This window comes from Alnus glutinosa, chromosome 11 (assembly GCF_958979055.1).
Source record: "Alnus glutinosa chromosome 11, dhAlnGlut1.1, whole genome shotgun sequence".
NCBI lineage: Eukaryota > Viridiplantae > Streptophyta > Magnoliopsida > Fagales > Betulaceae > Alnus > Alnus glutinosa.
Window position 1 is genome coordinate 15,633,741 of NC_084896.1, and position 24,404 is coordinate 15,658,144.

The 24,404-nt window shown below is 37.4% G+C and overlaps 2 protein-coding genes across 3 annotated transcripts; both read right to left on the minus strand.

The window, feature by feature from the left end:
- Positions 1 to 3,013: 3,013 nt before the first annotated feature.
- On the minus strand, positions 3,014 to 6,450 carry LOC133882328 (uncharacterized). The gene is made up of 7 exons (XM_062321471.1): positions 6,295 to 6,450; positions 6,151 to 6,177; positions 5,899 to 6,021; positions 5,012 to 5,258; positions 4,684 to 4,761; positions 4,384 to 4,470; positions 3,014 to 3,767 (listed from the first exon to the last, which is right to left on the minus strand). The coding sequence occupies exons 1-7, from the start codon at positions 6,348 to 6,350 to the stop codon at positions 3,273 to 3,275; spliced, it is 1,113 nt and encodes a 370-aa protein (XP_062177455.1). The 5' UTR covers positions 6,351 to 6,450; the 3' UTR covers positions 3,014 to 3,272.
- Positions 6,451 to 11,365: 4,915 nt separating this feature from the next.
- On the minus strand, positions 11,366 to 16,985 carry LOC133882166 (uncharacterized). 2 transcript variants are annotated; one of them, XM_062321278.1, is made up of 10 exons: positions 16,839 to 16,985; positions 16,695 to 16,721; positions 16,422 to 16,544; positions 14,981 to 15,227; positions 14,594 to 14,671; positions 14,205 to 14,291; positions 13,147 to 13,602; positions 12,836 to 12,907; positions 12,443 to 12,529; positions 11,366 to 11,881 (listed from the first exon to the last, which is right to left on the minus strand). In XM_062321278.1, the coding sequence occupies exons 1-10, from the start codon at positions 16,892 to 16,894 to the stop codon at positions 11,453 to 11,455; spliced, it is 1,662 nt and encodes a 553-aa protein (XP_062177262.1). In that variant the 5' UTR covers positions 16,895 to 16,985; the 3' UTR covers positions 11,366 to 11,452. The 2 variants fall into 2 exon arrangements, with proteins under 2 accessions (XP_062177262.1, XP_062177261.1); XM_062321277.1 differs by having other exon boundaries at positions 12,836 to 12,913.
- Positions 16,986 to 24,404: the final 7,419 nt, after the last annotated feature.

A 24,404-nucleotide genomic window follows, 5' to 3' on the forward strand; every position in this document is an offset into this window, starting at 1 on the left:
TTTTATAAAACAAATAAAAGTTTACTTCCCACCAGTAAATTGGATCTAGCTACCAACGCAATAAAAATTCAATTTTAAGGTGGTCATATATATATATATATATATATATATATATATATATATATATATATATATATATATATATATATATATATATATATATATATATATATATATATATATATATATATAAAGAGATAAATGCAAAATTAGCTAATGTGGTTGAATTACAAATCGTTTATTGTCGTATTAAAGCAAATTCAAAGGTCTCTCAGATTGAGATATGCCAAAAAAAATAATTTTATCTCTAGAGTCAAATTCCGTTAAAATATTTAACAAATTTTGTTAGATGCCACGTCAGTGCCAATAAAATGATAACACATATCACTCTTAATAAAAAAAAATATAAATATATTAAATATATAAACTAAAAAAAAAAAAAAAAAACTATTTTTTTTTCTAAAAAAATATAAAATTAAAGGGGTGGCCCACGAGCACCCCAGATGTGGCCGGGAGTGTTGCGGCTGGGGTGGCTCGGGCCTGATCTAACGAGGCCAACCCCGTCACCTCTCAGCAGGCAGGCCCTTTCTCTCTCTCTCTCTCTCTCTTTTTTTTTTTTTTTTTTTTTTTTTTTTTTTTTTTGTATACCAAATGCCATATCTAATGGTTGATGAGCATCGCCAGATCAATAAAAAGCTTTAAAAAAATGCGTAGAATCTATCATAAATATAAAATAAAAGACCACACACCGACTCTGGTCGTGTGAAATACTAATTTTGCCAGGATACATTCCTACGAACGGTTGAAAAGCAGGAGTCAAAATCTGAAAGAAATCAAAAACCTAAAAGAAATAAAGCGGAATAATAATAAATAGAGATAATGATTTTACGTGGTTCGATCTATGACCTACATCCACAGGATAAAGCCCAAAGGGCTACATTATGCTTTTATTGAATGATTTATTTACAATACGAATGATCCCTATTTATAGAGATATAGAGAGAATACAAAATGATATGTAAAGAGAATATAATCAAATCAGAATTGAATGTATTCAAATCTGTTTTGATTATAATCAATTACAATTAATGAGGATTAAATCAAATCCTATAATATATGGAAAGTACCGTAATATACGGTATCAATATATTCTCTAACATCCCCCTACAAACTCAAGGTGGAAGATTCTGAAATCTTGAGTTTGAATATATATATATATATATATATATATTTTTTTTTTTATGTTGGGTTGGATATAACCCAGTTTGGAGAACATCTTTCTTCTGCTTCTTTTTCGTCTTCCTCCTTCTTCTTCTTCTTCGAGCCAACAGGGGGCTAAATGGGCATGGGCTTAAAATAAGACCACAAATGCCAAAATACAAATAATGGGCTAACTATGAGCCAAATATAAAAGCTAACAATGAGCTGAAATAGGCCTGGGTTTGAAACAATACCACAGGAGCCAAAAATATGTAGGGCCAACTATGGGCTGAAATGGACATGGGTTGAAACAATACCACATGTCAAAATATGGGTCAATGACCAAAATAAGGAGCCAACAAAGGGCCAAAATAATATGGGCAACTTGGCCTCTTTTTAATGATTTTTTTTTTTTTTTTTCGTTGCATTTGCACGACGCTACACTCATTTGATTCAAGTCATGCACATAAATAACCAAGCCTTTCTCAGTTTCTCTACACGTTTTCCTTTTTTTTTTTTCTTTTTTTTTTTTTTGGACCAAGAAAACACTGAATTGAACGGTTTGAAAAACCAAATGAAATACCTGTAACCAAACGGAGACCTCCGTCTCCAACAGCTCGCTTGAGACCTGCCAAAAACTTGCCGACAGGACTAAATCACGCCGGAGAACACCACATATCACCTGGAACATCGCTGGACAACTCAAAAGTTGGCAGAAAATATCAAAATACCACAAAAGCTTCTAACAACCATGAAAACACCATTAATGGCCAAACGTCACCGGTAAACACAACAGAACCACCGGAAACTCGACGGAGACAACTAGACGCCACCTCAAACGATTTGAAACTGCCGGAGCATATGAGAACTTGCCGGTGACACCAACTAGGATCGACAAAGAGTCAATCTACAAACACCCACCATGAAAACACATAGAAAGATTTTTTTTTTCTTTTCTTTTCTCAGGAACAGTAATCTCCCCAAAACCAAAATGCTTTTTTTTTCTTTTTTTTTTCTCAGGAACAATAAGAAATCTCCCCATAACGAAATACAATTTTTTTTTTCTTTTCTTTTCTCAGGAACAGTACGAAATTTCTTCTTCTTCTTCTTCTTCTTCTTTTTTTTTTTTTTTTTTTTTTTTTTTTTCAGGAACAATAAGAAATCTCCCATAACGAAATACAATTTTTTTTTTTTCTTTTCTTTTCTTTTCTCAGGAACTGTACGAAATTTCTCCTTTTTTTTTTTTCGTCAAATACACTGCAATATCTATGAGAATGAGATTTGCAAAGTATTGACTATAAGAAAACTAAAATACAAGAAAATGAAAAACAAGAAAAATAAATCACAGGACCATTAGATCGAACATTGGCGTTAGCCTATAGCTCTGATACCATAAAAGAAATCAAAAACCTAAAAGAAATAAAGCGGAATAATAATAAATAGAGACAAGGATTTTACGTGGTTCGGTCTATGACCTACATCCACAGGATAAAGCCCAAAGGGCTACATTATGCTTTTATTGAATGATTTATTTACAATACGAATGATCCCTATTTATAGAGATATAGAGAGAATACAAAATGATATGTAAAGAGAATATAATCAAATCAGAATTGAATGTATTCAAATCTGTTTTGATTATAATCAATTACAATTAATGAGGATTAAATCAAATCCTACAATATATGGAAAGTACCGTAATATACGGTATCAATATATTCTCTAACAAAATCCTCTCTCAAGGGAAACTACAATGGTGCTCTCATCTGCAACCACATATGTTATTTCCAGATTTTGGTACATTAACAGACAATTCAAGTTGAAATCCTATTTCACTGGCATTTCACATCTGGTATTTGGTAAGCTGGTGCAAATACATCAATTCAACATAATCCAAAACAAACTGTATACAATCAACTAAAATTCAAGAAAAAAACAAACACACACCTCAGATTTTCAATCCAGTATTTTTCATATTCATCATATTTACTGCAACAACCACAATAACTTTTCTCTATCAGGTGATATGAATCACCAACATAGGTCAGACTGTCTAACCATCATCACATTGATTAATAACTTGAACCTGAGCCAGGAGCTTTTTCACCACATCCATTAATAACTTGAACCTGAGCCAAGTGCCTTTTCCCTTTTAAGTGAGAAGCTAAGTTACCCTTTCCACTGCAGCATACATTACAAACGTTGCACTTGAAAGTAATTTTCTTCACGTCAATAGCTTCTTTCTTCACCTTCTTTCGCCGGCCCTGTGTTTTTTCCTCCTCAGTAGGGATAATCTTCGGTTTCAATCCAAAGTTTGGCTGGTTCTTTGCTTTCAGTGCCTCATAAGAAGCCTTGTGTTTCTTCCCTTGAAGGTGCATATTCAAGATTTTTTCGGTTGGAGTGGTTACCTGACATATAGCACAAGTCCACTCTTTCTGGACTTCCTTAGCAACGTGTATATCAGGAACTTCTCTGGCTGCTGCAACTGCCACATCTGGTCCTTTAATCTCCATAGTGGCTGATGTTCTGTTATCAGTCTCATCCAGGCTAGGCTCTGCTACAACCATCTGCAAATACACTGAAGACGGATTAGAAGCAAAATTGTTGTTTTGTTATAGAGATCTCTAATTTAAACATAAACATGGAGAAGCAAAATGATTTCCACCCGAGTTGTTGAAAAAGCATAAGAAAATACTGAAGCAACATATGATCCATAATCAACAATAGAGAGATATCTAATTCAAACATAAACATGGACAATTCAATTGCAGATATCGTCATTCCTTTGGGCCATTGCTCTTAACAAAACTATGATTTGACCCTCCATTAATATTCTAAACAACAAAACTATGATTTGACCCTCCATTAATATTCTAAACACTAACTAGGTTCACATGTGAAGCCCACAGATATGTCATGCCAATTTTCAGTCAACTATGTTCATTGCCACCACCCTAGTGACTTACCCAAAAACCACCTCCTAGTTTCCTAGACAGTCCAAACACGCTCCAAAATTAACCACTCAAATTCATGTGTTATTAACCCACAATTTTTAAGCATTCAAAGACCGATCCCCATGCATGTACTTATTTTAGTACCCTTCTAAAAAATATTGGGTTTCCACAAGAAATTTCCATGAAGCTGAAAAATGAACTTCCACTTAAATATAAAAGGAAACTTTACTCGCTTGACTGCAGGCACTTCCTTCTTCTCTATTACTTCCACAGCTTTATTATCTTTCTGCACAATATCAGGTTCTTTACTGTGTGACTGCATCAAGAGAAATGAATGGAGATTAGCTCTCAAGAAATCATGTAAATAAAATTGTGTATTTCTCATAAAGAGCATACTTCGCATCTTTTCTTCTTCAACAAGCAAATATCAACTTATTTTTGGAAAACACAAACTCCATCAATAATGGTGGAAATAATTGCTGAATCATAGTTTATGTTCAGGTTACATCAGTGACATTAAAAGCTTTACCCACTCCACTTCTTTTTTCTCTGTAGCTGCAATAGCTTTGATCCCTTCCACTTCAACATTAGGCTTTTTGGTCTCAAACTGAAAAAAGAAAAGAAAAAAGAAAGGGAAATGTAAAATTTTAAAGAGAGAGAAATTCTCATTAGTCCATGCCTGACAAGCAATGAGATCTTAAAGAAATATAATATAACTACAATAGGAAAAAACGAATCAAATTTGTGTATTAGTCCTATGCCATCCAATTATAAATACTTTTTTATTTGAATGTTTATTCCAATATATCTAAGTTTGATAGATTATGTGACAGACCTAGTAACCATGAAGTCCATACCTCTTTATCAATAAGTTTCTCGAGAGCTTCAGGTCCATTCCCTTTGATATATCTCTCTGCCTCAGCTAGAAAGTGATCTCTCTTGCATAGGAGAACCATCCACTTATTGAATTCATCAACAATAACTTGTGGGTTGAGTAAGAGGTATGGACGAACGAGGTGATTATAGACGTAAAAAGCACCATCAAAGTAAGGTATAACCAGCGAGAAGATGATCATTAACTTAATGTGAGGCCAGATCTGTATCCTGGCAATAAATAAAAAAATGATAAATGATAAATATAAACAAGACATTTCATTCACGTATTTGCAAACACACATAAAGAAAAGGCAAAGGAATAATCTAATCAAATCACCCATTAACAAATTGTATGATGAATGAAAGCCCAGATAAGATTTAGTAACTTGTTATTAGATTTGGGAAGGATTTTAGAAGCCAAAACATCGTTAGGAGGATAAAAAGATAGTCCATAGCATTACTCATGTGTGTGTGTCTATATATATTTTGTGTTACTTAGCATATGAAAAACGTTTAAGACTTCTTTAGATTTGATCAAATAATATTCATTAAAAAACGTGTTTTATGCTTTGAACTCTGGCTGCAAATCCTTGAGAATCAATTTTTGGTAAGCTGATTTTGCAAAATCTCAAGCTCCGAATTCACCACATATACTGCAGTGGTTGAGTGGTTAGAATAATTAGTGATATCCCCTGTTTAATGTCACTAATTCTTGGATTTATCATTGTTACTACTGATCAGATTGTAAGTACTCAAAAATTGAAGTGGCTGCCTTTCTTAAGCACTTAGACAATAAATTGAATAAATTTACACCCACGCTCCAAAAAAAAAGAAGGAAAAATATGGGAATGAAGGGAAATAGAGTTACCATTCAAGGAGGTTCACGAAAGAATGCTCAAAGAGTGAAACCAAAGAGAAGGAAATCCAATATGTGACCAATTTCTGAGTGTCTGAATTTGAATTACTCTCAATTGCCCGGATCGAAGCACATCTGTTAAGCAAATATCATCTTCATTCACCAAACTATTCAACGGATAACCAGAAAACAAAGAACTTTAAATTATAAACATGGAGAGAGAGAGAGAGAGAGAGAGAGAGAGAGAGAGAGAGAGAGACTTACAGAGGATACCCCAAAGCAAAGAGAGGCCTGCAAGCAAAGCACAAACAAAAAGCAGAGAATACTTAGAGAGCCAACTTCTTCATGATCGCAAACTTTCTAAACTAAAACTTCACCATCTTGATTATCGTAAATCGAAATGCATACCATGCAAGAACGTCAAGGAAATTCAGCACAAACTTGAGAATACCAAGTAGACTCATGTTGAAGTTGAACGAATCTGTTTGGCTTTCTCAGCTTGAATTTCCAGCAGAAGTGAAGATGGAAGACAGAGAGAACAATGAGAGGAAAAGAAGAGAAGTAAAAGCATGCACAGTTTAAGAGGAAAGACGAGCAGTCGCCATTCTCGTACTATGAGAATTCGTGGGCCCCAAACCGAAGTTCCAAGATGTGGGCCACGTCAAATGTCACGGTCCGGATCAGCTGAACCATTGGGGCACTAAATTTCCTTACGACACGTGGGGTTTGGATCATTTTTTTTTTTTTTATATATATATTCTATTCCTTTAGGAATGGGAAAGTTGGAAACAAGCCTAACCCTTGTTCTTCACTGCAGCCATGCCACCACATACATATATATAGCTGCTGCAAAAGAATTGATGGATGCTCAGAAAATTCTAACTTCGCATCTCATTGTATAACGACAGTTTCTAAGTATGAACAAATCGAATGAACCCTAATAGGCAGGATCTGCTTATTTTGCAGCAATAACAGTTCAACCCTGTTCTTTTTGTCCGACAATGATATATATGTTCATACTTCATATGCCCACTTTTATTATGAGGAATGGGATTTCTGTATGTAACAATGCACGCAAGTCTTACCCACCTACTATGTATTTGTGCCACGTGGCCTGTTATGTTAGTTTCTATAGCATTTATAATTAAAATTGTAGTACTCCTAAGAGCATACGTAGTGAAGTCGTCAAAATTTTAGCAAATTTTGATGAAAAATATCTACCTATTTTTCAAAAGCTCAAAATACTAAAACTCTTCAAATATTCTCTACTTTAAATAAATATTAATTTTTTTTTATTAATTTTATAAAAAATAAAAAAATAAAATAAAACCATAGATCAGCCGGATTATCAAACTTTCGGTAGATCGGTCGGATTAGCAAAATCGTTCGGAAGATCTTCGGTAGGCAAGATCGAAGCCTTGCTAGTAACACCGATGGGGTGAGGTCTGAGAACTGGGTCAGTCACGCTGTGGTTCACCAACGACTTGCCGTACCTCCGCTTAAACAGATCGCCACGTCGGTGCTCCGCGCCTAATCGGCCATCCTCGCCGTCCACGACCAGTCGAATCAAAGGATTAGACTCTGTCGACGTCGTCACAATCGAGACAACAATGAATAGGAAAAGGAGAGAGAATATCGATTTGGAATAAAAAATTACAAAATATTAAGTGACGATCGGTTTTGCTGAGACGAGGGCTTCTGGCAATCCGCAAATCTACTGTAGAAGTAGAGAGCTCATTGGAGACGAGATTTTAAGCAAAATCGCCTAATTTTGGTGATTTCGTCTGTTTGACGACTTCATTACATATGCTCTAATAGCACTCCAACCATATATATATATATATATATATATATATATATATATATATATATATATATATATATATATATATATATATATATATATATTGGAAATAGGGCTCACAATTCACATTGAAAGACTCCCAACACAAATCCAATTTTGTGGATATGAAAAAAGAAAATGGTAATGAAAAGACTTGACTCATATTTCATTACAATTTTGACATAACTTGCGAATTCGACATAAATCCAACACAAAATTAGAGGGTTAAAATGAGAGGTCTGACCTGTTTAATTAAATGTGTTGGGTTTTGGTTGAATTATATAGTCTTATACATATGCATCGACATGACCCGAACCCGATACGTGACATTTAGGGTAGACAATTTACACAACCAACAAACTCGATTGATTAATTAAGATTGAAGAATTTGATCTGTTTAATTAAATGAATTGTATTAAGATTGACTTATATAATCTTATTTCCATTTTTGGATACAACTCAAACTTAACACATGAAACATGAATGGTTACTCCTAATTGGAAAGCCTAAAACTCCCCATGCACCAAAGAATTGACTCATATTAATCATAGATTGTGAGAGCGCGTCCAAAGTTTAGTTTCGCCTTATAAAAAATTAAGTGAAAATTAACACTAGTATTTTAGAAAGAAAAAATAAATTAACTTACCATATTCTCGTGTTTTCATATTCTTTCACATTAAAATACTAATTTTTAAAATTTAAAATTTATTCTTGAGATTTATAAATCAATACGATACCTCCGTCGTTTCTGTCAAATTACTGATAGAAAGCTAGTTTGTGCAAGTCGTTCCATTTTTTGAACAATGGCTAATATAAGGGATAAGAATTCTCTCAAGTGAAATAAAAATAAATTATTTTATAATTAAGATTTAATGTTAATATATTTAACAGGGTAAACAATGCCACATTATTTAAATTTTTTGAATAACATGCTAACATATTTATTATTTGACATCATATCATTTTCACCATTAGATAAGAGTTTCAACCGGTTGCGATTATTTTTTCATAATTGCAATCGGGATATTGATTATTTTTATTTAAATAATCGTAACTACAACTGGTCCAACCGCCGGTTATCCGGTTATTAACGGGATAAGCGATTTTTTTACATTGTTAATTTTTTTTCATTTTTTTTAATCCAATATTCAATGCTATTTGCCTATTTATTTATTTTTTTGGCTGAATATTCAATGCCAATTGAAAAACACAAAGAGAATGTCAAAGTAAAATCCCATGAAACCCACTCACTAAATTTTCAAAACACTAATTGAAATCTGCAGATGTTTCCCAGCAAATAAATCTGCAAACCAAAGGAGAGCGGATTTTCTGCAAATCCTCTGCCTTTCGTTTAGCGTTGAAAGAGAGAAACTGAGAGAGACTTTTCAATTGAAAGAAGAAAAGAAGATAATGAGAGGGACTCGGTATGGGAGTGTCGGACGGCGTGAGAAAAGAATAGAAGGAGAAGAAAAGAGGAAAAAAAGAAGAAGGGAAAGCAGGGACTAGGGCGACGGCGTGAGAGTACAAGAGAGAAAGAAAAGACTTATCATCCATTTGTTTCGGAGTAAAATAGTTTTTAGAAAATAATTTTAGCATTTTATGGTATTTGGTACAGGTGAAAATAATGGTTAACGAAAATCATTTTTAGTTTGACCATAAAAGTTTCTTTTAATTTTTGGAAAACGAATCGTTTTTCAAAATTAAACTTTTCGTCCTTACATACATGTTTGATATCTGATTGTTGAAATTCGGTAATAGTTGGTCGTCGGAATCCAGGCGACACCGGAATCTGGCAACATCTGGTCACCGGAATACTACCGGTGTCGGAATCCGGTGATATCAGGTCACCATTGCTGGATGTCGGCAGACCAGATTCCGGCCGAATTTGGCTGGAATTCGGCCATGGTCAGAAGCCAACCGGATCTGGCTGGAATCCGGCCGGATTTGACCAATTTCGGCCATTGATCCGGCCGGATCTAGCCAAAATGGCCAGGATTTGGACGGATCCGGCCACTGATCCGGCCGGCGACAGTTGCATTTTCACTTTTTTTAATTTTTTCGTCCGAACTAAACGTCGGAAAATATTTTCGAGAAATTTTTTTTTTTTTTAAAATGATTTCGTCGAAAATATTTTACGACGAAAACCATTTTATGTTGAAACAAACGGAGCATTAGAAGAAAATTAGGTCAAATATTTTTATCAATTTTAATACACACACACACACATACACACACACACACACACACACACATTAAAAAAAGAAAAAAGAAAATTGAGTTACTAGTTACCAGTTATTAATCGGTTTCTAAAATCCTATAATCGATAACCGCAATCGGGGTACCAAGTTATCACGTTATTCGGTTACGATTATTTTTTATTTTCCAGTTACCCAGTTGGTAGTTGTTGGCGATTATTAACGGTTATTAGTTATTAGCAGTTAATAACTGCTCCACTTATACACCCTTACCCAGGGGCGAAGCCAAGAATCTGTAAGTACGTGGCCGAATTTCAATAAATATATATATATAGTTTTTCTATATGTGCACCGGCTTGTAATATAAAAGAAAACAAGTGTTATACAGTTAAAGGCGTATCACTATCAACCTCTGAATGACTTGCATATTTTTTTTTTTTTAAAGAATGAATCGATTATATTTTGTCTATTCATATGATTCTAAGCTGTAAGAAAAATTTATAGATTAATAAATTAACCGAAAAGTACCTAGAAATATTAGATTTTTGTTAGAATTTTTACTTATAATAGTTCTTATGAGCATTAACAACTGAAAAAAGCAACGAATAATTAACCAAATCAAACCCATCAAATTAGGATTCAATAATCAAAGTAACTATTAAAAATCTTAATATAGCCAAAATAGCAAACACAAAAAAAAATATAAATTACTTGACAAATAAAATAAGCACAGTTAATAGAGTATAAGAAAAATGAGTACCTTTCAGTGAATCAACGTTATCTTGAACTTGAGGGGTTTCTTGAAAACAAATCAAAGACAATAATGTCCTTGCTGAACGCTACAAACCAATAAAAACAAATAATAAATTAGAAGAATAAATTATGAAACATAATTAAAAAAAAAAAAAAAAAGCATACTTAGTTTCCTTTTTTGGCGTATTTATTATTGTTATTATTATTTTTAAGATTCAGGTGCGCGAACTACGACGTTAACACTGGGCTTGAAGGTAGTAGAGTAAATTTTTTAGGGGGGGTTGAATTTATTTTTTGCAGGGGCTATTAGTACATTAACCCCTTTAAAGAAAAAAAAAAAAAATAGTAGCCAAAATTTATTTTGGGGGGACCATGAACATGTCTCTGCCCCTGCCCCTACCGTTGGATACAATAATATTAAATTGTGACCATGGCTAATCTCAATTTCAAGTGAAATTGAGAGGATCCTATTCCAATCTTAAGAACGAATTGAAAGTGTCATGTCAGTATAGTGAGATAGTGATGGAGTATATATATAGTGTTACATATAGAAAATGGAGATGCTACTATGTGTTATGTGTTACGTGTAGAAGAGTAAAATTATTACAGAACATAAGAGTGAGGTTAGAAATTTTGTAATAAATTTATAGGGTTATATTTATCTTATCAAGAAAAATATATGAGAGAATTCATGATGAAAGTCTATTTCGCTTGCATTTCACATCTAGTATCAAATACATCAATTCAACATAATCCAAAATAAAAATTTATCAGGTCATGCTGTCCAACCCTCACCACATCCATAAGAAACTTGAACCTGCTCCAAGTGCTTTTTCCCTTGGAGGTGAGAAGCCAAGTCGACCTTTCCAGAGCAGCGTACATTACAGATGTTGCACTGGAAAGCGGATTTCTTCAATTCAGTAAAGATAATCTTCCGTTTCAATCGAATGTTTCGCTGGATCTTAGCTTTCAGTTTCAGTGCCTCATAAGAAGCCTTGTGTCTGTTCCCTCGAAGGTGCATATTCAAGTCTTTTTCGCTTGTAGTGGTTACCTGACATACGGCACAAGTCCACTCTTTCTGTACTTTCTGTATATCACCAAGTTCTATGGCTGCTGCTGCAACAGCCACATCTGGCCCTTTAATCCCCATAGTGACTGATGTTCTGTTATCAGTCGCATCCAGGCTAGGCTCTGTTAGAATCATCTGCAAATACACTGAAGATGGATTAGAAGCAAGGTGGTTGTTTTGTTATTTCCACCCTATTTCTTAAAAAACCATAAGAAACCCCACTGCCAAAAAGAAAACAGACTGAAGCAACATATATGTTGATTATGGATCATATATATATATGATCCATAATCAACATTATAGATATCTCTAATTAAAAAATAAAAACCCACTGCCAATTTTTGCAACCAGGAATTTTTTTTGTTGAAGTTTTTTAATGTTTCTTCATTTTTTCTTAGTTTAAGTTTAGGTCATTTTTGTATTATTTTCGGCATTTGGCGTGGCATAAATACCATAGGTATCGCCTATGATATAGTGACACATCATAGGGTATGTTGAGTTGTCTCCCATATGTGGCACACGGAAAATGTCATGTTTTTACGCTGTGTGACATGGAGCTCCATTAAAAAATTGGACGGAACCTAAACGGAAGTAGCAAGTTGGTATTTTGATTTACTAGACGTACTACCTATAACACTTTTTGAAACCACAGGTACTAGAAATGCATTTAACCCTAAATATAAAAAGAAACCTTACCCTCTTGACTGCAGGCACTTCCTTCGTCTCTGTTACTTTCACAATTTTATTATCTTTCTGCACAATATCGGGTTCTTTGTAGTGTGACTGCATCAAGAGAAAGGAATGGAGATCAGCTCTCAAGAAATCATGTAAATAAAATTGGGTATTTCTCATAACAACGTGCTTCGCATCATTTCTTCTTCAACAAGCAAATATCAACTTATTTTTGGAAAACACATACGCCATCAATGATTGCTGAAAATAGTCAACATTTGATTGCTAATTTCTTCCCAATCTTTGGTATGCATCATTGTACTCATTTGACTTAAAACCAACAACCGATTGCATAAGAATATACTCAAAGAATCATAGTTAATGTTCAGGTTGCATCAGTGACATTAAAAGCTTTACCCACTCCACTTCTTTTTTCTCTGTGGCCGCAACAGCTTTGATCTCTTCTGCGTCAACATTAGGCTTGTTGGTCTGAAACTCAAAAAAGAAAAGAAAAAAATGTAAAATTGCAGAGAGAGAGAGAGAGAGAAATTCTCAGCAGTAAATGCCTGACAAGCAATGCAATACGAAAAAACAAATCAGATTAGTGTATTGGTCCTATGCCAGCCAATTATGAATACTTTTTTACTCCAACATATCTAATTCAGAAAACTGATTTCAAACTAAACAGATTAGGTAAAAGTTTGATATAACACACTCTTTCCTAGCACCTGTTTTTTGGGCTGATCAGATCCCTTTGCAGTTGAAAACGTGACACTCTTTGGCTGGCCTTTCCCTATTTCCTCATGATTTGTAGTAGTGCTCTCTATCAATCCATTGGTGGATTCATTCTTTTGTGGTTCCTCAATTGGCTGATAAGGTTTCTTTGTAGTTGAAGCCAATACCGTTAAAAAAGATCCGAAATTGACAATGTTTGGCTGATTCTTTGCTTTCAGTTCCTCATAAGTAGCCTTGTGTGTCATCTCTTGAAAGTGTAAATTCAAGGTTTTTTCACTTGCAGTGGTTACCTGACATATAGGACAAGTCCATACTTTTTGGACTTTCTTAGACACGGGTATATCAGGAACTTCCCTGGATGCTGCAACTACCACAACTGGTCCTTTAATCTCCACGGTGGCTGATGTTCTGTTATCAGTCTCATCGAGGCTAGGGTCTGCTAGAACCATCTGCAAATACACTAAAGACAGATTAGAAGCAAAATTGTTGTTTTGTTATCTTCCACCCTATTTAATTTGTTGAAAAAGCATAAGAAAATACTGAAGTGACAAATGATCTATAATAAACATTACAGAGATCTCTAATTTAAACATAAACATAAACATGGACAAATCAATTGCAGCTAAGGATGATAACTCATTACGAACCAATAATACAAAAATTCATTCCTTTGGGGCATTGCTCTTAACAAAACTATGATTTTACCCTCCATTAATATTCTAAACATTAACTAGCTTCACATGTGAAGACCCACAGATGTGTCATGCCAATGTTCTGACAGCTATGTTCATTGCCACCTCCCCAGTGACAAAATAAATAAATAAATAAAAAGAGAGAATGCGACCTCCTAGTTTCCTAGACAGTCCAAGCACGCTTCAAAATTGTTAACCAATCAAATCCATGTTATTAACCCCAAACTTTTAAGCATTCAAAGACCTATCCCCATGCATATACTTATTTTAGTACCCTTCTAAAAAAATATTGGGTTTCCACAACAAATTTCAATGAAGCTGAAAGTAAACTTCCGCTAAAATATAAAAAGAAACCTTACCCTCTTGGCTGCAGGAACGTCCTTCTTCTCTGTTACTTCCATATCTTTATTATCTATCTGCACAATATCAAGTTCTTTGTTGCGTGACTGCATCAAGAGAAAGGAGCGGAGATTAGTTCTCAAGGAATTAAGTAAAAAGATTGTGTATTTCTCATAAGAACATACTTCAGATCTTTTCTTCAACAAGCAAACATCAACTTATTTTTGAAAAACCCAAACTCCATCAATGATTGCTGAAAATAGTCAACATTTTACTGCTAATTTCTTCCCAAACTCTTTGGGATGCATCATTGTACTCATCACTAAAACCGACAACTGATGGCATAAGAATATACTCAAAGAATCATAGTTAATGTTTTACTTGCATCAGTGACAATTAAAAGCTTTACCCACTCCACTTCTTTTTTCTCTGTAGCTGCAATAGCTTTGATCTCTTCCACGTCAACATTAAGCTTTTTGGTCTTCAACTGAAAAAAGAACAGAAAAAAATGTAAAATTGCAGAGAGAGAGAGAGAGAAATTCTCATTAGTTTATGCCTGACAAGCAATGAGATCTTAAAGAAGTAAATATAACTACAATAGGAAAAAACGAATCAAATTTGTGTATTAGTCCTATGCCATCCAATTATTAATACTTTTTTATTTGAATGTTTATTCCAACATATCTAATGCAGAAAACTTATTTCGAACTAAACAGATTATGTATGAGTTTGATATAACACACTCTTAGATGACCTCTAACACATTGACAGACTGAATTACCATATAGTGACATACCTCTTTATCAATGAGTTTCTCGAGAGCTTCGGCTCCATTCACTTTGACATACCTCTCTACCTCAGCTAGAAAGTGATCTTTCTTGCAAAAGAGCACCCTCCACTTGTTGAATTCATCAACAATAACTTGTGGGTTAAGTAAGAGGTATGGACGAACAAGGTGATTATAGACGTAAAAAGCACCATCGAAGTAAGGTATAACCAGCGAGCAGATGATCATTAACTTAATGTGAGGCCAGATCTGTATCCTGACAATAAAAAATGATAAATGCAAAATAGAAACAAGACATTTCATACACGTATTTGTAAACACACCTAAAGAAAAGACAAAGGAATAATCAAGTTAATTCACCCAATTAACAAATTGTATGATGAATGAAAGCCCAGTTCAGATTTAGTAACCTGTCATATTTTGATAAAGCAGGCTAAACATATTGGGAAAGATTTCTGAAATTCAAGAAGTCCAACCTCCAGCCTATATTTTAGTGAGCTGTAAGTGGTTCCCACGAACAGAAAAAGAATATTGAATTTAACAAATTTCCACTTCACTCTAATACTTGTGGACATAAGCTATATATGCCAATATATATAGTTGCATTACTTCACTAGTGCCCAAACCATGCCCGTCCAGCTCATGCTCCTAAGTCCAGTTCATGCAAGCACCAGCTTCTAATAACGGAAACCTACGGCTTTTCATCGAAAGAAGACCAAAAAGTTAATTGACCGTTGCTTGATCATTTTCAACAATATTTCCCTCCATAAATAAATCATATATTATTTAGCAATGTATCCTTATATAGATCATTGACCAAATAAGCTTAGTCACCAAATCTCTTATTTCCATAATTGCAATTGGGCATTGATGAGAGCCCCAATATTCATGTAATGACCATGAATTGGGATCATCTTGAGCCGAGCAATTCTTCAAGTACCAATAGACGCCGCCACGACAACAAGCCTCCTTCCACTTAGAAGGCAAGGCTCTTCAATGTTATCAATATACAATTGTGTTAGCATCTGAAAAATGAGTAAAGACTTCTTCAGATTGATCAAATAATATTCATTAAAAAATGTGTATTATGCTGTAAACTCTGGCTGCAAATCATTGTGAATCAATTTTTGGTAAGCTGATTTGGCAAAATTTCAAGCTCCGAATTCACCTCATATACGACAGTGATTTTTGAGGGTTCAGAATAATTAGTGATATCCCCTGTTTAATATCACTAATTCTTGATTTTTTCTTACCGTTACCCCCTATCAGATTATGAGAACTTAAAAAATGGCTGCCTTTCTTAAGTACTCAGACAATAAAATATATACCCAACAAAAAAAAAAGGGGGGGGCTTTCAGTGAACATTTATTTCATAAAAATCATGTTCTCTCTTGCTTGCTTGGCACTCATGCAGAGATTGAGAAGAGGGAATGAAGGGCAATAGAGTTACCATTCAAGGAGGTTCACGAAAGAATGCTCAAAGAGTGAAACCAAAGAGAAGGAAATCCAATATGTGACCAACTTCTGAGTGTCAGAATTTGAATTACTCTCAATTGCCCGGATCGAAGCACATCTGTTAAGCAAATATCATCTTCATTCAACAAACTATTCAATGCATTCTTCTTGGATATCCAGAAAACAAAGAACTTTAAATTATCAACATGGAGAGAGAGAGAGAGAGAGAGAGAGAGTGAGAGAGACAGAGACAGAGACAGAGACTTACAGAGGATACCCCAAAGCAAAGAGAGGCCTGCAAGCAAAGCAAAAACAAAAAGCAGAGAATACTTAGAGAGCCAACTTCTTCATGATCGCAAACTTTCTAAACTAAAACTTCACCATCTTGATTATCGTAAATCGAAATGCATACCATGCAAGAACGTCAAGGAAATTCAGCACAAACTTGAGAATACCAAGTAGACTCATGTTGAAGTTGAACGAATCTGTTTGGCTTTCTCAGCTTGAATTTCCAGCAGAAGTGAAGATGGAAGACAGAGAGAACAATGAGAGGAAAAGAAGAGACGTAAAAGCAGTTTAAGAGGAAAGTCGAGCAGTCGCCCTTCTCGTACTATGAGAATCCGTGGGCCCAAACTGAAGTTCCAAGATGTGGGCCACGTCAAATGCACGGTCCGGATCAGCTGAACCATTTGGGCACTAAATCTCCTTACGACACGTGGGGTTTGGATAATTTTTTTATATATATTCTATTCCTTTGGGAATGGGAAACAAGCCTAACCCTTGTTCTTCACTGTCAGCCATGCCACCACATACATATATATAGCTGCTGCAAAAGAATTGATGGATGCTCAGAAAATTCTAACTTTGCATCTCGTTAATTGTATAACGACAGTTTCTAAGTATGAACAAATCGAATGAACCCTAATAGGCAGGATCTGCTTATTTTGCAGCAATTACAGTTCGATCCTGTTCTTTCTGTCCGACAATGATATATATGTTCATACTTCATACTTCAAATGCCCACTTTTATTACGAGGAATGGGATTTCTGTGTGTGACAATGCACGCAAGTCTAACCCACCTACGTATTTGTGCCATGTGGCCTGTTATGTCAGTTTATATAGCATTTATAGTTAAAATTGTAGTTCCGTTAAAGCATTCTAACTGTTGAGACAGTTTCCAGCATGGTGACGAGTTGCCTAATGATTTGCCCTGTTTTTCATGATCTGCAAAATAAGAAAATAAACACTGCGTCGGGGGGTGCCGACGATCCCCCTCCGATGCTTAAGTCAAAAAATATTGATTGTGATTTTTAGAGAGACGATATGTTTAAAATAATTGAGTTCAGGGTTATACCTGTTATAAATGTCTATTTATAGGCTGAGAATTGACATCAAACCTGATGGCTTGACTTAATATCATTTAGGGCTTTAATTGTGGGCTGGTCATGGGCCTGGTGGCCCACAACCTTTCTGAGTGGATAATTTCCCTAACAGTTACCCCCCGATTCCCATGGTTGACTTGTCTAACTAGTCGGACATCGGGAATCTTCTTTGTACTGGCGACTAGCGTCTCTTTTGTCCATCAATACTGAGGATGCAATGTCAGTCATTAGGTGCATGTTGAGACCATGGTTGTCAGAATGCCTAGCAAGCGGCACATGTTTCGGGACTATCTCAGCTTGCTGAAGAATCCGAAGCTAAAGATAACTTGGTTGCAGAGCTCGCAGAGAGCTGGAAACAGCCTGATGCATTTGAGGCTCGGGTATGCAAATCTAAGGTAACATTAGATCGAGTTTTGGATGACTTAATTGAGGCTAACGGAGGTGAAGACCAGCTAGCCGCCAGGCTTGATGCCTCTCAGACCGAGGAAGGAAGCTGTTCAATTTTCTGAGCTACCTTAACCGGGGAGGATAATCGCCAAATAGGAATAATCTCGATCCTGTGAATAACAACGACAATATTGGGATAAGGATCCCTATATATTTTGCCCATATCTGCTTTTGGGACCACCTAGATGTCGGCTCTGCTTGTACTCTCCCTGTATTTCCTGGAGTGGAGCTTTCTGAGATGAAGTATGCTCCCAACTTAGGGGTTGGGTCTCATAAGGTTCTGAAGACCGGTTGAGTTCTCTGGTTTCGGTCGATCCGACGGAGCTTCCGGTTCAACCATGGGCCCACGCAGTCTCGGGTGCATGCTGACAGCGGGTGACTTAATGGGTGTTGACTGAATTGACTGATTCCCAAAAAGATAAAGAGTGTCTTTTACGGAGCTTAATGTATCTCAAACTCGGAAGATAGTGCTAGCTGCATAGTTGTAGGCCGCTAAGGCAGAGAAGGAGCAAACTATGGCAGGGAAGCAAGCTGTAATCCAGGTGCAATAGAGTGTTGAAGGTCGACATAAGAGATTTCGAAGGAGTTCCTTCACGGTCAGTATACCTAATGAAGTGGCATCTGAACTCACCAACTAGGTCGAGAGTTCTTCTCGGATATTCCGGTGTAGGGAAGCGGGCCCTTAACTCTTGGCGTGGTAAACTCGTTCCTGAGCCCTTGACTTCTGGGCCCCTAACTGATAGTATTGGGGGCAATTGAGAAGAAGAATTGGACAATTTGTGAAGTGAATGCTTCTCTTTGATGAAATTTTTGTTCCTTGGGTTTTGATGTTGTTCGTCTCGAGTTCGGGTTGCCAGGCTAGGAAGGGATATAGCTGCTGTTAAGACTGCTTGGGAGAAAGCTGATCAGGAAAAGGAACATGCCATAACTGGGAAGAAAGCAATTCTTTCGGTCACGGAATCCGAGCGTGCATCTGGCATAGTAGAGTCCGAGCATGCATCCGGAGATGGAGACTCATCTGGGAGTTCCCTTTTGCAATTTTGTTTTTGAATTTTGGTAAACTTTGAATAATTTTTCAAACCTCATTTGGCTGCATCTCTTATGAGTCGTGTGCCACAAATGGGGACTGCCAAGTTACCGATCGAGGCCCTAGCTTGGGAAGTCGTTTCTGAAGTTCATACCGATGACTCTCTCGGGGAGAGACACTTGCTGGCGATTTGACAGCTGTTCAAGAAGATAAAGAGAAGGCGGTGGCCAAAGATAGGGACTCAGACAAGAGTCCATTTTTGTCAAGAATTGTTTTTGTTAATGAAATGAACTCTGGACTTCAATGAGATGTTATGTTTAATACCGAGCTACCCCTCGGTAATTGAGACAAATTTCAGATTTATCTGAGTTATTTCTGAGGGTATTAATTATTTGATTTGACCGAGTTACCTTCCAATCCCGGGAAGGTGGCTCATGCATGTGACTGAGTTGGCTTCCAAACCAGAGAAGGCAACGTTACGGGTTTGATATTTTGTCCGAGGTACCTTACAATCCGAGGAAGGTAGCTCATATATGTGACCGAGTTGTCTTTCAAACCAGTTGTATCTGAATCATTACTGAGGGAGATAATCAGAGCGACTTGGTTGTCTTCCCGAACCGGTTGTATTTCAAACCGAGGGAAACAACACTTTGAGTTGAACCGAGTCACCCCCCAGTGTTATCGAGGGACATGATCGGCGTGTGTGTTCTGAGCCGGTTGTGTTTCAAATCGAGGGAGACAACACTTTGAGTTGATCTGGTTTGAGTTGAACCGAGTCACCCCCCGTGTTTCCGAGGGACATGATCGGCGTGTGTGTTCCGAGCCGGTTGTGTTTCAAACCGAGGGAGACAACACTTTGAGTTGATCTGGGTTGAGTTGAACCGAGTCACCCCCCGTGTTTCCGAGGGACATGATCGGCGTGTGTGTTCCGAGTCGGTTGTGTTTCAAACCGAGGGAGACAACACTTTGAGTTGATCTGGGTTGAGTTGAACCGAGTCACCCCCCGTGTTTCCGAGGGACATGATCGGCGTGTGTGTTTCGAGCCGGTTGTGTTTCAAACCGAGGGAGACAACACTTTGAGTTGATCTGGGTTGAGTTGAACCGAGTCACCCCCCGTGTTTCCGAGGGACATGATCGGCGTGTGTGTTCCGAGCCGGTTGTGTTTCAAACCGAGGGAGGCAACACTTTGAGTTGATCTGGTTTGAGTTGAACCGAGTCACCCCCCGTGTTTCCGAGGGACATGATCGGGTTTGTTGTAGGGGTTGCCTCCCCGTAAGGTTTGTTGTAGGGGTTTTCTCCCCGTATGGTTTGTTGTAGGGGTTTTCTCCCCGTATGGTTTTCTGCTATGACTTTTGCCAGAGCAGGACCCTGAAATTTGTTAGAACAGATGTATGTATATTGAATAATGATTAGTTTTCATACCTGAGTTGATAGACTGATTTCCAAAAAACTATGGTTGTTGGTGTTGTAATACAGAAAAAGCTCTTTGAAAGCACAACTGTTGTTAATTAGGTGGTCTGAGGCTTACAGTGGCTCTGGGCTTATGGTGGCCCGAGGCTTACGGCAGCTTAGCTTCGTGCTCGGACATACGGAGGCTTTGCTATATATATATATAAATGTAGGAGAGTCTAGCAATTAGCGATTTATCAGTGCAAGAAAATATTGCAAAATTGCACCAAGATTCAAACATGCGACTTGATATAGTCTTCTATTTCATATTGCTTTGTTTCCGTGTATGCTAAAATAAGTAGTGATGTATCATCATTTTTATGTGTTGCAGTGAAGAGTTAATTTTTAATGTCACTGATCAATGCATGAGATACATTCAACTGTCTCAAGATTTGATGATTCTTTATGACAAAGATTTGCTAAGAACAGTGTTTCTTGAATTACCAAGTGTTGTGAGTAGACTAGCATAAACAAAAATACAAAGAGTGAACTTATCTCGATATTTTGATGAAGTTGTGCGTTGGGGCTCCTCGGAAGAGACCCTTAAAATGTGCCCTTGGGAGATGGTGAACTTGGCATGGGGCTCTTCGAGAGAGAACCTCGGATTGAGTCCTCAAATTGGACCATCAACTCGGATTATATCCTCGGCTCGGATTGGATCCTTGAAAGGTGGAAACTTCATTGAGAGTTATTACCCCCATGATTTATCGATGATGATGTTTTTCTTTTGTCATTTCTGGTGTGTTTGAGGAAGACAAACAACAAGAACTTCATCGCTCTTCTTCATACAACAAATGGCACCCAAAGCAGCAGCTTATTTGCAGAAAATGAAGGATATGCTAATCGTTGTATCAAATGAATTGTATGACAATTTCCATAGCAGATTGAAAAGCTTCACCAAGATAGCTTCATGGAAATTCATTCTCAATAGTAACAGTTCATCAACATTATCCATGTAGTCTTTCAACCCTTTGGCTATGGCTATGTGCGCATGCTCATAATCGATTTCCAAGTGAAACCTTCTGAGGTTTGCTGTGCAAGTCCTTGCTGTCTGCAGAGAGAGTTCTAGATCCAATGCTCAAATTAAGAGTTAAATCAATAGAATCTGATTAAATAAATGCCTTTACAAGAGTGAATAGTAACGATAATGATGCAATTTCAAGCTTTAAATAATTGAGAAAATTTAAATATTAGCTGGATGTTACGCCTGTGTCTGATCCACTTCTCTTGAAATTGTGGAGGAATGAACTTTGAAACGCGATTAAGACGCGTACAGGATTGCATACTTTGTTTTCGGTGAAAACCAAGGCATTTAGAAATCTTTTTTTTTCTTTTTTCTTTTTTTTTTTTCTTTTTTTTTTTTTTTTTTTTTTTTTGTGTAGTAGTAGACATAAAAAATAAACCTTTCTCTTTTTTAAACAAAGCACGTGGATATATTTGGAAGTCTTGGCCAACTAAGGCTGCCTTGATATTCACATGATATAATCTTTATAGCTTTGTGTGAAACACGAGGAGTCCAAAAGAAAAGACTCATTTTACTCAAGTTTTTGTCTTGTCTGTCTCCATGGTTCGAGATGATAGATATTATGTAAAAAGTTCAACATACAAAGACAGAAGAAGAGTAAAAGACTTATCTGGATATTCGATGAGGGCGAACTGCAAGTGTCATAGAGCAAGCTATTTTCAGCCGCAGTGCACAGTGCTTTCAAAAGGGATCAGCACCTCGAGTAGCATAATCACCCATATTGTCTTCAACTAAACATCTGCAATCAAAGCAGGATTTTGGACTCTGACGAGTCTAACCCAGCATAACTGGATCCCTTTTGGCCCACCCGTTTCAAGCCCACCAGAGGGCCCTGGCTCACGCGGTTCCTAGAAAGTCGTTCTGCGTAATAACTAGTTGCTGAAGATCCCACTCCTGGCGGGCCACGACCCTATGGTGGAGGTCTGAAGCGAAGCGCAAATCGCAGACCATGTGGAGATGGGTCTCGTCCTCTTCAAGGCAGTGGAGGCATTTTTTCAGGGAATGAAGACATCTTGGAGATCGTGGATCTGGCGGTTTCTCCATTAGATCCAGACTTTGCTGCTCGAGAAGAACCCAATCTAATTGCAATAGTTCTTCACCAACCCAAACAATAAAATCTGAAATTTTTGCTGACAATTTCCCACTGAGCAACGCAGAGCAGGTTTCTAAACTAGAACGGTATGGATATGACAGTATTGCTTATTGACTCGGCGATCATTAAAGACTAATTGACAGAGGCGAGCGCTGAGATCGAAGGTGTAAGACTGATCCGGGTTGCAGAGAAGTGTAACTTGCTCGTGGGGACAGAACATTACGTCGTGCTAGAGATTGTGTTAGAGGACGGCCATGATTTTGCGGTTGACTAGTGGTTCCTCGGGGTTGTGCGGGCCTCTGTAGGTTGCTGATTTTGTTCTCCAGAGCACTAAATGGTGTTATGGACGGAGATGGAGTTTAAGCATACCGACTGCCATAAAACACTGGTCGAGGCTCTCGATGTCACCTGCCGGGGGGAAGCCGACATGCAAGGTAGCCGCAGCGGATTCGGTGGTTGTGGTGCTGGTCGATGGTCTTGGAGTTAGAAGAGAGCATCCAAAGCTGAACCTTCGTGGTGGCGGATCCTCCGTCACCTGACTCAGCGTCACCGGCAGTGAGTCCAGATCGTGACGTTCTCTGGCGTCAATCAGACTGGGTTGGGTAGACCCGTTGGTTTTTCTTTTTTCTTTTCTAGGTTGGGCCGACTCGTTGGGCTTACCGAACTAGGCCTGCTTAGATTAAGAAACCTTACCCAAGTCCAAGCTATTCGACCTGAAGTCTCCTGTCCCTCAACTGCTCACACGAATGCGATGAATGCGCTGCTGCCTCCTGCCCCTCAACTGCTCACACGAATGCGATGAATGCGCTGCTGCCTCCTGGATAAGAGTGAGGCCCTGAAATGTCGAGTCTAACCCGGATCTGGCGGATGCACGAAGGCTGACGTTGTCCTCAGTTGAACCTTTTGCAAGGCTGGGGGTGGTGCAGTGAGGATGATTCTCACTAAAACTGGATTCATGGCCGTGCGTCTGTCGGTCTGCATGTTCTGCAAGGGTGTCGTTGTTCCACGCTCTTGCCGATAGAAATTTACATCCATGTGATGTCATCACGTTTGTGTGCAGACCTGATGAAGGAAGGCACGAATATGATGTGTGTGATCGCGGATTGGGCAGATCGTGATAAATTCGCTTTTGTTGACGAAGGGCGTGATCTGAATCTGAGTCACCATTCGGGATTTTTTTTTTTGCAAGAAACAATTTGTCGTTCCCACAGACGGCGCCAAACTGTTGAGACAGTTTCCAGCATGGTGACGAGTTGCCTGATGATTTGCCCTGTTTTTCATGATCTGCAAAATAAGAAAATAAACACTGCGTCGGGGGTGCCGACGATCCCCCTCCGATGCTTAAGTCAAAAAATATTGATTGTGATTTTTAGAGAGACGATATGTTTAAAATAATTGAGTTCAGGGTTATACCTGTTATAAATGTCTATTTATAGGCTGAGAATTGACATCAAACCTGATGGCTTGACTTAATATCATTTAGGGCTTTAATTGTGGGCTGGTCATGGGCCTGGTGGCCCACAACCTTTCTGAGTGGATAATTTCCCTAACACTA